Raw genomic sequence first — 15,021 nt, 5'->3', positions numbered from 1 at the left:
GACTTCTATTACATGCATGGCCAGAGGTGTGGGGGGGTGGGGTGCCGGAGAGCCTCGGAAATACTCGGAGACAGTTCGGCTGAACTCGGAAAGCGTTGGAAAGGCTCGGAAACACTCGGGAACAGAGTATTTCCGAGTGATTCTGAACTGTTCTGAGTGTCCCCAGCGCCCCCGCACCTCTGGCCGAATGCAGTGCTGCACACCCCATTAGCTTGAAAAAAAAAGTTGCTCGTCTTTCAAAATGCTTGTTAACCGTGTTACTCGTAAACCAAGGTTCCACTGTACATAAAATACTATATATATATATATATATATATATATATATAACATTTATAAATATAAAATTGACCTTTAACCATTTTAGTTTCAATTTATGCTGCCTATGCATGTTACAATATGATTGTTCAGTTTCCTTTTGGTTTTAGATATGAGGGTTTACCTGATAAATCCATTCTTTATTCATTTAGGTGGGCTCACACTACATCATTGTTGGTAAATTTAAAAGATTGCAGAATGTACCATGTATGGACAGCTTCATTCTTCACAAAAATTTTCTAAACTCTTCCATTTGGGCTTGTTCACATGTGCGGTTATACTGCCGCCCCTCTAAAAATGAAACACGGTGGATAACCATTCAGAAGGCATATGACAGGCTTCCTTGCCATCAGTTTAAACCCTCAAATTGCTTTGCATACGGTTGCAGGGCAGTTGCCAAATGGTCCTGTTCACTTGTTGGGTCACGCTTGGCAGCAGTCCACAAACTGCAACATCCCTGTTCATTTTTGCCACAGATGTGAAGCAAAGCATTGCACCCACAGCATGTGTACAACCCTGAGCGGCTGCACTAATTTAGGTGGGCAGTTGAGGTTGGAAATAATGTGACTCGCCCCCCTGCTTTTTACCACCCTTGGCCTCCCATGTGAACAAGTCCTTAGTGTTGCATACAATGTCCTCCAGATTTTGTGGATGTAATCCATCCTGTATAAGCCCACACACCTTTTTGATGTCTGTACAGTTCTTTCTACAGTCAGATTGTTTTGTGTGGTCATTTTTCGTGGTTGTCATCGCAGCTGCTAATCTCTAAACTTGAAAATTCAAACCTACCTCAAAATCCAAGTAACAAGATTCTGAATAAATATTTTTTTTATACCATTTCTGTGGTAAACAAGTATGATGATTGGTAACCAGTTGCAGCAAATCTCCTATGTTAGATTACATGAGGTTTTCTGATAATTGTGAGCACTTTCAGATCGTAGGGATAGCAGAAATTTTAATATACAAACATATTTCGTTTTGAATGTTCCCACAGCTGTCAAAGTACCTAAACAGTTGGCTGCAGTCACTGTTGATGAAAGTTTGTTGAGCAAGGTGGTGCCAACAGAGCCACCCATGGCTTGGCTTGAATTTCAAGCCATGTATAGTCTGTTCTTGAAATCTAAAAAATATAGTGCTAGACTAATTACTTACCTTTTTTGTTTTGTTTTGTTTTTTTGTCTTTTCTAGGTAAAAGAAAACGGCAGAACATGAACACAACTGTTCCTAAACGTCTAAAGAATGATACTCGAGCAGAACATCCTCCATTTTATTATAGCATTCACAGACATGCGATTGGTGGATTAAACATACCAAAGTAAGGTTAACTGATGCCATGCAGATATAGAAGACTAAAAGTGTTGCAGCTCTGTAATGATCAATACTCATAATCATCCTTACCTAAATCTGACCTGTATTAGCCTCTTGTAGTCCATGTACAACAGAGCTGGAGTGTGAGAGACAAAATCGGTACAGAGATGCAATAAATTTGTGCTGCCAAGAAGCATGCTGTTAAGATGAGAAATCATCCAGTCACAGGCTGTGGCAGGTTCAGGATGACCTTAGCTCACAGAAAGTGGGTTGAATGATGCTGGGCATCTAGAGACAGAAAAAAGTACTTTTCCATCCCTTCCTTGCCCATAGCCACGCAGGAAGTGAGAGGAAATGCCTGCAAAGTAAGGGAATTCCTTGGGGACCCCCAGGTCCCCAGAGCTAGTGTCCCTGTAGAGAACCCAAAATTTGGGATTTTCTTTTACTTTCACGTTCAGTGATAATAGTAAACGGGACAAATTGAGAGGGTGAGTCTCCTTAATGGGGGTGCAGCCAGGATTAAAAACTGACAGGGGTTCTAATCCCTCTCCTCCACTCTATTCAAAACAAAAAAGTTTTGCCTTTAGTTTTACTTTAATCATACAGTGCAGGACACAGGCTGGATATTCAGACTCTGGGTTATAGGCTGCTACCTTCAGGTGATTGGACACTGGACCGTGACAAAGCTGAGGCAAACATCCATCTGCCGCTCTGGACTGCAAAACCACTCAAACCGCTTAAAGTGGCTCTACTTTCCTTGCACTAGAGCATGACGGTATTTTAAAGTGGTTGTAAACTCTCCCACATAACTTTTGCAGATTATAATCGGCAGTGAATACAGTGCAAATCACTGTGTGTAGATGTCACTATTCCTCCTCTGTTTGCTAATAATCTGTCCCGTTCTATTTATTGGCGTCACCCACGCATGTGCATCCCCCCCCCCGATTCACGGCATGCTCTTTGTGCCGTAAGTTCATTAATAAGTATGCCGTTTCCATCTCTCTGCAGCACTGTGCCGAGATACCACGATATTTTAGTCCCATTCAGAAGTTCCTGATGCACATGTGACCTTAATCGTCAAACAGGTCTGCTATGATCGGTGGGACATAGCAATCCCGTAGCTAGAATGAGGCTTGGCTTAGAAAGCATTGTGCATGTGCGAGATTGGAGCTGGCTTATCCCAGGAAGCACGGATTTTAAAACTGCTGGAAAAAGTAAGAAACACGTGAATGGGGGTTATTATAATGTAGAATATGCTGTAATACTTTTTTTTTTTTTTTTACCACTTGCCGCCCACGATTTAGCAAAATGATGTTGGCAAAGTGGTTGGGTTATCCTGACCGGACGTCATATTTCCTTACGTCTGACAGATGAGTAGAGGAGAGCCGATCGCCTGCTCCTCTGACAGGGGGGTCTGCGCTGATTGTTTATCAGCACAGCCCCCCCCACGGATGCCCACCCAGGACCACCAGGTATAGCATCCCTGGTGGCAATGTGTGCCCACACATGATGCCAATCAGTGCCCACCAGCAATACCTGCCAGTGCCTCCTAATCAGTGACGCCAGTCAGTGCCACCTCTCGGTGCCCATCAGTCCTGCCTATCTGTGCCACCCATAACTACCTATCTGTGCCGCCTATCAGTGCCCATCTGTGCCACCTTATTAGTGCCTGGCAGTGCAGCCTCATCAGTGCCGATCCGTAAAGGAGAAAACGTACTTATTTACAAAATTTTATAACCGAAATGAATAAACTTTTTTATTTTCAAAATTGTCGGTCTTTTTTTTATTTAGCAAAAAAATAAAAACCATAGAGGAGATCAAAAACAACCAAAAGAAAGCTCTATTTGTGGGAAGAAAATGATAAAAATGTTGTTTGAGTACAGTGTAGCATGACCGCACAATTGTTATTTAAACAGCGACCGCGCTGAAATCTGAAAATTGGCTTGGGCAGGAAGGGGGGAAAATGCCCAATATTGAAGTGGTTAAACAGCATCTGAGGGGCAGAGTTTACTTCTGCTTTAACACTGATCTCTGCATCCCTTTCTATCTCCATCTTTGACTAAGGCAGATTACCCCTCTGTCAGAATTTCTCAGGCAGCTAAAGCCCTTAATACAGCCCATCCCTGTCCAGAGTCCAAAAGCCCCAGCCTTTCTTACCCACAGGCTCTCATACACCTGATGCTATGACTTCAGTCAATATGCTTGCCAATGTGACTGTGCTCACATCTACTGTGCACAAAAGCCTTGGTGTAGTCACACTTGATTCTCACCTGTCTCTCCACGCCCTCTGGGTACTAAGAGACCTGCAAAACCTCTAAAGACATCCCCCCTTCATGAACAAATAGAATGAACAATTTATGATTGGATTTCTCCTTTTAAAAGGTTTTCACTCTGAGACTCATTGCCTATCTATATCCAGTGGAAAAAGGGTTTTCTAAAAAGTGGACTGTTCCAGTATTAGACTCTACTGCCTCAGTCTTAGCCACTTCAGCCCTGGAACGATTTACCCTCTTAATGACCAGGCCATTTTTTGCGATACGGCACTGGGTTACTTTAACTGACAATTGCGAGGTCTTGCGACATACCCAAACAAAATTGTTCTTTCCTGGCTCTGCATCATGCCATCACTGTGGGTCAGCTCTGCCCCCTTGACCCCCAATACATAGTTACATAGTTGGTAAGGGCTAAAATGATTATTCGATAATGAAACTCGTCAACGATTTTCATTTTCGATTCGTTTTTTGTTTTAGTATTTATTTTTTCATTTGCATCCATATACAAACACACCAATAAAGTGCAAATACAGTATATATTTTCCATCCCTTCACAAGACTACTAAACACCCCCCCCCCCTTTCTTCTTCCCCTCTATTCCCATCCTTCGCTAAAACTAAGTTTCTTTATTTTGCCCGGTTCTCCTGGTTTAGACCAGTTTTCTTCCACTTACAACCTCCGCATATCTCCTGGTCTTCTTAAACACCTTACAGTCTTTACATCTATTTATCACTCCCTCTATTTCTTCCTCTTCGCTATATCTCAGATGTTCCATACTATATGTGACTTCTACTTTTCTAATCCAGTCTTTTATTGTAGGACTTTCTATTTCTTGCCAACATCTTGGAATCTGACTTTTAGCTGAATTTAATAAATGAGGTATCAAAGATTCTTTATATTGTTTTATTGAACCCACTGTCCCATGAAATAAACACGGATCTTCTGAGACTTCCTTTTTAGTGCTTTCTTTTATTAGCTGTATTATCTCACTCCAATAATTTTTAATTTTTGGGCAGTCCCACCATAAATGAGCCATTGTTCCCACTATTTTACATCCCCTCCAACAAAATGGCGATTTCTCTGTTTGATACCTGCTTACTTTGTCTGGGGTTCTATACCACCTTGATAAACATTTGTAGTTTATCTCTGTTGTGTTAGAATCTACTGCAGAGTAGGGCTGGGGAAAAAATAGATTTGAATCTTGAATCGAGTTGAGATGTCAAATCGATTTAAATCAATTTTTTTAGATTTTTTTTTATTTTCACCAGGACCGCGCGCCGGTCCTGAGGAGCTGCGGGGACGATTTTTCAGGCGAGCTGCAGCTTCGGCCTAGTCCACGAGTCCGGACGCTGTGCATGGGTGGGTAGGCGGAGTAATGGGCGAGGCTTAGATCTGTTGGTGGAGCGCTGTGTATTGGAGGGCTGTGATGTCAGGAGGAGGAGGGGGGTTGGGTGACTCCTGTACAGGGATCAGGGATCACAGGGACAGTCCCGGGCAGGAGAGAGAGAAGGGAGGGTGAGTTCTGGCTGTATGGATGGCATCGTGTGTCATAATGGGTGTGATCAGTACACACACACACACACTGACAGAGGACAATCCATCAGTGCAATAGTCAGTATACTGTGATGTAGTGGGTCAGTATACAGTCAGTGTGTAGTGTGTCAGTATACAGTGTGTAGTGTGTCAGAATACAGTAATATAGTGTGTCAGTATACAGTGATCATCACTGTATACTGACGCACTACACCACTGGATACTGACGCACTGCATCACTGTATACTGACGCACTGCATCACTGTATACTGACGCACTGCATCACTGTTTACTGACACACTACATCACTGTATACTGACACACTACATCACTGTATACTGACACACTACATCACTGTATACAATTTATTTTTAAAAAATCGGATTCGAATAGTGAATCGAGTTTTTTATTAAAAAAATCGCAGATTTTTTTTGGAGGGGAAAATCTCCCAGCCCTACTGCAAAGGTGTGTGCCAATCACATAATCTTTTCTAATTTAAGTTTATTACTTCTAGCTCCTAATTCTTTTTCCCATTTTTTCATATATGGTGGGGCCTCCAGCCTGTTCTCTGCCAGCAAGATTTTATAAATATGTGATATCCCATTTTTTGTGCTTGGTGCCAAACTTAACCACTCCAGCGGTCTGAGATCTTCCCCTGATCTTATTAGTTGAGGTAGCGTACTGACAAATTGTTTCATCTGGTGGTATGGCCATTCATTAATCGTCATCATTTCTGTCTTGTGTTTTAATTCTTGAAATGTGTATATTTTCCCCTTTTCCATTATATCCTTTAATTGTACATTATCATGTTTAATCCACTCTCCAAATAATTTCCCTTAGCTCACAGAAAGTGGGTTGAATGATGCGATGTACATTACGTGACCTTACATGTGTATCTTCCCCCAGTGCTCTATATTGTGATGGGATCCAAATAATGCTACTCAACCATGTGTCGCTCATTATGTTCTCAATTTGTACCCATCTTTTCTCATTTACTGCCTTAGACCATACCCATTACCCGTGAAATTAACACCGCATTATAATATTTTTGCAGATCTAGTACTTTTAACCCTCCTTGCACTTTATCTCTCCTTAATACCGAGAATGCAATTCTTGGTTTACTGTTCTGCCAATCGATTAGTTGGTCTAACTGCACGCACCTTCCTCCCTGCCAGTCCCGCCTCCGCCAAAGTTTTACAATCCCCTGTGTATTGTATACAAGCTGGCTCATGTGACCGGGGACGTCCGCCTCTCTCCTCGCTGATGTCAGTGGGGGTATTCTCAGCCCCGCCGGCTTTGCTGCCTTGAGCTAAGGGAGAGAGAAGAGAAGCTGCTGTGATCGCCGAGCTGCAATATAAGGTAGCGGCTTACTTTTTTAATACAATGAGTGAACTTGGCAAAACATTCAATTTGGTATTTCTGTGAGCACAAGTGCCCCATCATAAGTATTTCTGGGGGGGAGGGATAGTGCCCCACCATTGGTGTTCCGGGGGGGGGAGGGAATAGTGCCCCATCAGGTATTTCTGGGGAGAATAGTGCCCCATCATAGGTATTACTGGGGAGAATAGTGCCCCATCATTGGTATTCCTGGGGGAATAGTGCCCCATCATTGGTATTCCTGGGGGAATAGTGCCCCATCATTGGTGTTCCTGGGAGGAATAGTACCCCATCGTTTGTGTTCCTGGGAGGAATAGTGCCCCACCATTGGTGTGTTTTCATTATTATTTTAAATAAACGAAAAAAAATGGCATATTACGGTTTTATATGATTTTATCTGATTAATCGAAACAATAATTCGGCCAACTAATTGATTATGAAAATAATCATTAGTTAGCTGCCCTAAAATTATCTATGCTCCCTGCTGAAGCCACTGCTTGTGGGAGAGAATTCCACATTCTTACCACTCTTACCGTAAAGAACCCTCTATGCAGTTTCCGGTTAAATCACTTTTCTTCTACTTTTAGCGAATGGCCGCGAGTCTTTTTAAATGCCCTTTCGTGGAAAAGTTTTATCCCTATTGTGGGGTCACCAGAACGGTATTTGTACATTAAAATCATATCCCCTCTCAAGCGTCTCTTCTCCAGAGAGAATAAGTTCAGTGCTTGTAATCTTTCCTCATAACAAAGATTCTCCTGTTCCTTTTATTAGCTTTGTTGCCCTTCTCTGTACTCTCTCCATTTCCAGCACATCTTTCCTGAGGACTGGAGCCCAGAACTGGACAGCATAGGCCAGGTGCCCCAGCATAGTCCAGGACCCCCAGAGAGTCTTGTAGAGTGGGAGAATTATCGTTTTATCTCTGAAGTTAATTCCCTTTTTAATGCACGCCAATACTCTATTGGCTTTGCTTGCAGCATTGCATGCCATTGCTAAGTCTGTCATCTAGTAGGACCCCCAGGTCCTTTTCCATCCTAGATTCCCCCAGAGGTTATCCCCTAGCGAGTAGATTGCATTCATGTTTTTGCCACCTAAATGCATTATTTTACATTTTTCTACATTAAACCTCATTTGCCATGTAGTTGCCCACCCCATTAAGTTCAGATCTTCTTGCAAGGTTTCCACATCTTGCGGAGAAGCTATTGCCCTGCTTAGCTTAGTATCGTCCGCAAATACTGCGATTGAGCTGTCTATCCCATCTTCCAGATCATTTATGCAGGGCCATCTTTAATATTAAATGGACCCTGGGCAAACATTTTCTTGGGGCCCCCCCTCCATGCTATTTCGCTCTCCACCTTCCTGCACACCATGGACTGGAGAGGTAAGGGGACCCATCAATAGACACAAAAACTCCTAGGGATCCTAGATCTCCTGGGATCAGTGGCAGTGCTGGGGGGAGGGGAGGGTGTGATCAATGGCAATGCTGATTTTACCCCTATTACATTGGTGGCCCATATAAAGATGAGTTTCAACACTGGCCACCAATGTAATAGGGGTTTACACTGGCCACCAATGTAATAGGGGTTTACACTGGCCACCAATGTAATAGGGGTTTACACTGGCCACCAATGTAATAGGGGTTTACACTGGCCACCAATGTAATAGGGGTTTACACTGGCCACCAATGTAATAGGGGTTTACACTGGCCACCAATGTAATAGGGGTTTACACTGGCCACCAATGTAATAGGGGTTTACACTGGCCACCAATGTAATAGGGGTTTACACTGGCCACCAATGTAATAGGGGTTTACACTGGCCACCAATGTAATAAGGGTTTACACTGGCCACCAATGTAATAGGGGTTTACACTGGCCACCAATGTAATAGGGGTTTACACTGGCCACCAATGTAATAGGGGTTTACACTGGCCACCAATGTAATAGGGGTTTACACTGGCCACCAATGTAATAGGGGTTTACACTGGCCACCAATGTAATAGGGGTTTACACTGGCCACCAATGTAATAGGGGTTTACACTGGCCACCAATGTAATAGGGGTTTACACTGGCCACCAATGTAATAGGGGTTTACACTGGCCACCAATGTAATAGGGGTTTACACTGGCCACCAATGTAATAGGGGTTTACACTGGCCACCAATGTAATAGGGGTTTACACTGGCCACCAATGTAATAGGGGTTTACACTGGCCACCAATGTAATAGGGGTTTACACTGGCCACCAATGTAATAGGGGTTTACACTGGCCACCAATGTAATAGGAGCATTCACAGTAACCACCAATGTAATAGAAGCATTCACAGTAACCACCAATGTAATAGAAGCATTCACAGTAACCACCAATGTAAGGGGGACCTTCACACTGGCCACTAGTGTGAATAAAAGGATTTTACACCAAGCCCCAATGTAAGGAGGGATTTAGACTGACCACTAATGTAATAGGAGCATTCACAGTAACCACTGATGTAAGGAGGGATTTAGACTGACCACTAATGTAATAGGAGCATTCACAGTAACCACTGATGTAAGGAGGGATTTACACTGACCAACATTGTAAGGAGGGATTTACACTGATCACCAATGTAAGGGGGACCTTCACACTGGCCAATATTGTGAAAGAAAGGATTGTACACCAAGCCCCAATCTAATGAGAAGATTTACACCAGTGTTAATTTTGGCAGCAAATTTCGATTTAGTTTTAGTCTTAGGACTAAAATGGCATTTTAGTTTTAGTCCCATTTTAGTCGTATTTTAGTCAACTAAAATCTCCAGTACATTTTAGTCTATTATAATCATTTTAGTCTACTAAAATTGAATCTGCACAGAACACAGCCCCCACCCTCTGCACAATACACAGCGCCCCACAGCACACAGACCCCCACAGTACACAGCTGCCACCCTATGCACAATACAAAGCCCCCACAATACACAGCACATCCCCCCCACCCTCTGCACAATACAAAGCCCCCCACAGTACACAAAACACAGGCCCCACCCTCTGCACAATGCAAAGCCCCCTACAGTACACAGCACAGACCCCATCTTCTGCACAATACAAAGCCCACCATAGTGCACAGCCCCCCCACCCTCTGCATAATGCAAAGCCCCCTACAGTACATAGCACAGCCCCCATCCTCTGCACAATACAAAGCCCACCATAGTACACAGCACAGTCCCCACCCTCTGCACAATACAAAGCCCCCCACAGTACACAGCACAGCCCCCACCCTCTGCACAATACATTTAGTCTAATATAATCATTATTTTAGTCTACTAAAATTGAATGTGCACAGTACACAGCCCCCCACCCTCTGCACAATATACAGCGCCATACAGCACACAGACCCCCCCACAGTACACAGCCCCCCACCCTATGCACAATACAAAGCCTCCCACAGTACACAGCACAGCCCCCACCCTCTGCACAATACAAAGTCCCCCACAGTACACAAAACACAGGCCCCACCCTCTGCACAATGCAAAGCCCCCACATTACACAGCACAGCCCCCCACCCTCTGCACAATACAAATCCCCCCACAGTACACAGCACAGCCCACCACCCTCTGCACAATACAAAGCCCCCCACAGTACACAGCACAGCCCCCCACCCTCTGCACAATACAAAGCCCCCCACAGTACACAGCATAGCCCCCCACCCTCTGCACAATACAAAACCCCCATAATACACAGACCCCCCTGCATTCCCAGGAGACCCCCAGTCTACTGGGACAGCAGTGCCAGCGTACTCTAAAGTTAAGAAAAAATCACTGCCAGCCCTTTCTCATACACAGCTCCTCCTGTGTCACTCTCATTGTAAATCAAAGTCTCTAAATTTACCTCATAGCTTCGTTCTTGCATGGACCTGGTCACATGACTGCTCTCCTCTGAAGATACATGGATGATCATGTGACCCCTCTCCTCCTCCAATCTAGGCAACACTCGGAGGAGGAGGAGCAGGAGGAGGAGAGAGGCCAACAAGAACGAAGCTATTGAGGTTAGAAGCTTCAGCTTACAATGAGTGACACAGGAGGAGGAGCAGTATAGGAGAAGAGGCTGACAATGATTTTTTCCTAATGATAGGAACTTTGCTGGCAGTGCTGTCCAAGGGCCAGGAGAGGCGGGGCGGCTGGCTTGACCATCCCCCAATGTGTGGCACCGGGGGCGGACCGCCCGATCCCCGCCCCCTATTGGTAAAAAAAACAAATATCGGCGTATATACAGTGTTATACGCCGAAAAATACAGTAAATTCATGAGGGTATAGTCCCTCCTTGCCATTAACGTCCCGTTTTCGTTCATTAACGAAAATGGATTCTATTGTCGTCATAGTTTTCGTCAGTTGACGAAAATGTGCTGTACTTTTAGTTTCTTTTTCGACACTGTAAAAAAGCCTCTGATGAAAATTATGACAAACGTTTTTGTTGACGAAATTAACACTGATTTACACTGACCACCAATTTAACTGAGACATTTAGCCTGCGTTCACATTTGTGTGTGTCGGGAACGCATTCAACATCGCTTTCTTGACACCACAGAAACGTGCTGCCCTTTAGCAGATACACAGAAGTGCCATTAATTATTAATGACACCCTCGCGCATCTGTTGACGTGCTGTGGCACCATGTGATTTTGAAAAAGCGTTAGGGACTTTTGTCCGCATTTCTAGCATATAGAACAGCCCATTAAAATAATTGGGCTGCCCTACACGTGACCTACATCTTTATCCACCCTGTCAGTACACCGTTGCATCCTAAAACCCCTGCTAACCTCTGCAGCCCAAACCATCCTCTCCACTCCAACCCTCCACCCCTTTAACTCTACCTGCCTCCTCTGCTAATCTTTGCACCTTACCTCTATACATCTCCTCCTTGTTAACTTGTGCACCCCAAACTGTAATTCCTTCTCTGCCTACCTCTGCATACCCCACACTACCCTCCCCCCACTAATTTGCTTACCTTTGCAGAACAGGCTGATGTTAAGCTTAATAACCACAGTTGTAGGCAGGACTTTTAAGCATGCCCCTTTACCTCCCAAGTGGGCAGTATTCAGTATAGGTGATGGTGTATATGACCTCAGGGGAGCATAATAAACATATGAATGCCACCTCTATTTACAAAATAATGCTGCCACTATTTACATATTAATGCAGGTTATTTACATGTAAACACAGGGTCTGCAGGTGAGTCATCTGTGCACAGCAATAGGGCAGAGCTGGACAGCATTAGTAGCAGCACTTCACACAGAGATATCAGGACACAGCACGGGATTAAAACTTCATGGGACAAGGGACTTTAAACCGTGATAGTTGGCAAGTATGAGGCAGCTGCTTTGGGCAACACAACCATGACACGGCCCAGGGCAGCTGCCCCTTTTGCCCTGCCTTAAAGACGGCCCTGCATTTATGAATGAATTAAATAGGATTGGTCCCAGGACAGAACCCAGGGGGAACCCCACTTTCCACACCGGACCATTCCGAGTACTCCCCATTTATCACTACCCTCTGAACTCGCCCTTGTAGCCAGTTTTCAATCCAGGTACTCGCCCTTTGGTCCATGCCGACAGACCTTAGTTTGTACCATAAACGTTTGTGGGGAACTGTATCGAATGCCTTTGCAAAATCCAGATGCACTACATCTACGGGCCTTCCTTCATCTAGATGGCAGCTCACCTCCTCATAGAAGGTTAATAGATTTGTTTGGCAAGAACGATTTTTCATGAATCCATGCTGATTACTGCTAATGATACCGTTTTCATTACTAAAATCTTGTATATAGTCCCTTATCATCCCTTCCAAGAGCTTGCATACTATTGATGTTGGGCTAACTGGTCTATAGTTCCCAGGGAAAGTTCCCTTTCTCCCTGGTTTCCTCAATTGTAACTCTACCCATAAGGATTCCACCTCTTCCCTTGCTCCTTTAGTGATGTCATCCCTCACATTCACCTGTATATCATTTTTGATATACAGGTATACCCCTCCCCCTTTTTTACTCTCCCTGTCACTGCGATATAGGTAAAACCCTTGAATGGTTGCCAGCCAATCATGAGAGCTATTGAACCAGGTCTCTGAAATTCCCACAAAATCTTATTCCTCCTGGCATTAGTGAACATGCCTCGTAGTTTTGTCCGGACGCATACTATCTCCTTATTGGGTGTTCTGAGGTTTCAAAGAGGACTTGTTACTATACTTACCATGGGTTTAGGTGTTTTAGTCAACCTACCACTAATGCCCCCAATACTACCCACTGAAATACGTTCCACACTTGCTATCTCTGTCTGGACGCCCCCACCCACCCCCACCGTCGCCTAGTCTAAAAGTCCCTCTACCTTTTCGGCCATCTTCACTCCCAGCAGATCTGCACCCTCCTCATTTAGGTGCAGTTGGTCCCTTCTATAGAGCTGGTAACGAACTGAAAAGTCGGCCCAGTTCTCCAGGAACCCAAACCTTTCCTGACAAGTAATACAAAAGGCAGTTGACAGTGTTCTTATTTTGTCCTCGCTCCGGATGTTCCTGATGATTTTATGTAGTCCCATCGAAGGTCCCATGGTGGAGGGCCCTCTTGTTGGGGGTAAACCCCACCCCCCACCCCCCAAGGTTGGGTGCCCCTGGTGCCGGGGTAAAAGCTACTGCATAATATGCAAAATTTTTTTTTTTTTTTTTTTTTTAATGTGGCTAAAAACCTCCAGCCTGGGCTCTTCCTATCTCTACTTCTTTCTGTCCCTCGTGCAGCCAGCGCATGTTTCATTGGTGGATTGACCGGCGCTGAAACAAAAGGGGGGGTTTTCCGGCGCTCCGCAACATGTGATGTCTAAGGTAAATCGTACAATGGTAGCTATAATAGCACATTAAAATAAGGCAGGTAAATTCTAGAATGAGGAGGCAGCCATCCTTAGAGGGTGTCCATTACCTCTGTTGATAATCAATGTTGAAAAAAGGAGGGGTGTGGAGGCGCCAACTGTGGTAGCTTGTTTATGCAAAAATAAAAGTTAGTGTAACAATTACACTTACTGGTTTGCAGGGTGGAGGTGTTTCTTTGAGATTTAAAAGTGTCCTGGGATCTGCTGTGATCTTGCTTCCGGCTCGGATTTCATTCCTTCAGGCGTCTGGGTGTGGAGTCTGTACACAGGCTGAACCACTGCATCCAGTGCATGGAAAGCTCCACGCTGACCACTCTGGAGTGCAGAAGAGGAAATGACGTCACTGATGCGCGGCAAACGTCCAGGCTGGTGTTGGGGATAATGCAGGGATAGTACAGGCTACGCGCTCGGGGCTCACAGCTCCTTCTACTGGCCTTTTTGCTCCCTGGAGGAGAGCAGCTTGAATATATAGTGGAGGCAATTAGGTTAATTGGGTTAAGGTGTATGGGCTGGAGGTCTGTGGCTGTGGAACCACAACAGCCAGCAGACCCACAATCTTCCAAAAAGCACAAAAAAGTTGAAAGTAAAGTATGAAGAATTAAAAATATGATGAATTGGGGGTAAGTTTAATAAATATAAGGATAATAATAGTAAGTGGAATTAGAGTTAAAACATTTATTTAGAAGATGAAAAAATGTGGAAAAAAAAAATGAAATAAAAATAAATATAAACTAAAAAATAAAATGAAAAATAAAAATGGGAAAAAAACAATGAAAAATAGAAATTAAATAAATAAATAAAATAGATAAAAAAATAAAAATAAGTATAAAAATAAATGTAAAATTAAAATAAAAAATGAAATTAAAAAGCACTGGGATACACATTATGAGGATGAGCTCAGGGGGACATGAGGGAAGGGGTGGGGGGAAAGGGGGTGAAGTTGTTATATAGAACGATGGAGTTGCTATCTGGGTCCATGAGGGGACAGCGGTCCCTCAGGTGACTGGATGATACGACAGCAAAGGACCATGGGGGTATTTTTATGTTGTAAGAAACTTCCACATGGCTTGTATAGTGATGGGCAAGGTGTATATATATATATATATATATATATATATATATATATATATATAATGAGAAAGTGAAGAATGAATGTATGATTGGAGAGGGGAAGGGGGGGGAAGTAAACTACAACAAAGAATGTGTTTCTAATTCTTCATTGAGTCCCCCTGGCGAGAGAGTACCCAATGAATATATCCAGTAGGCCTCCTGCTGACACAGGCGTTTAAAACGTTCTGCAGCAGGAAGACCTCTGGGCATGGCCTCGATGACCCAGACTCTGAGG

General features: G+C 44.0%; 1 protein-coding gene across 3 annotated transcripts in view; it reads left to right on the top strand.

Annotated features, from left to right (window-relative positions):
- The window catches only part of TRMT1L (tRNA methyltransferase 1L), a 322,764-nt gene that overhangs the window by 272,353 nt on the left and 35,390 nt on the right, over positions 1-15,021 (top strand). For all 3 annotated transcript variants that reach the window (XM_073608381.1, XM_073608380.1, XM_073608378.1), the window contains one exon: positions 1,504-1,630. In XM_073608381.1, the coding sequence (XP_073464482.1) occupies positions 1,504-1,630 (127 nt within the window). The remainder of the gene's footprint in view (positions 1-1,503; positions 1,631-15,021) is intronic.

Source organism: Aquarana catesbeiana, linkage group LG12, assembly GCF_042186555.1.
Source record: "Aquarana catesbeiana isolate 2022-GZ linkage group LG12, ASM4218655v1, whole genome shotgun sequence".
NCBI classification, from domain to species: Eukaryota; Metazoa; Chordata; class Amphibia; order Anura; family Ranidae; genus Aquarana; species Aquarana catesbeiana.
This window is presented reverse-complemented; position numbering and strand designations above follow the sequence as displayed.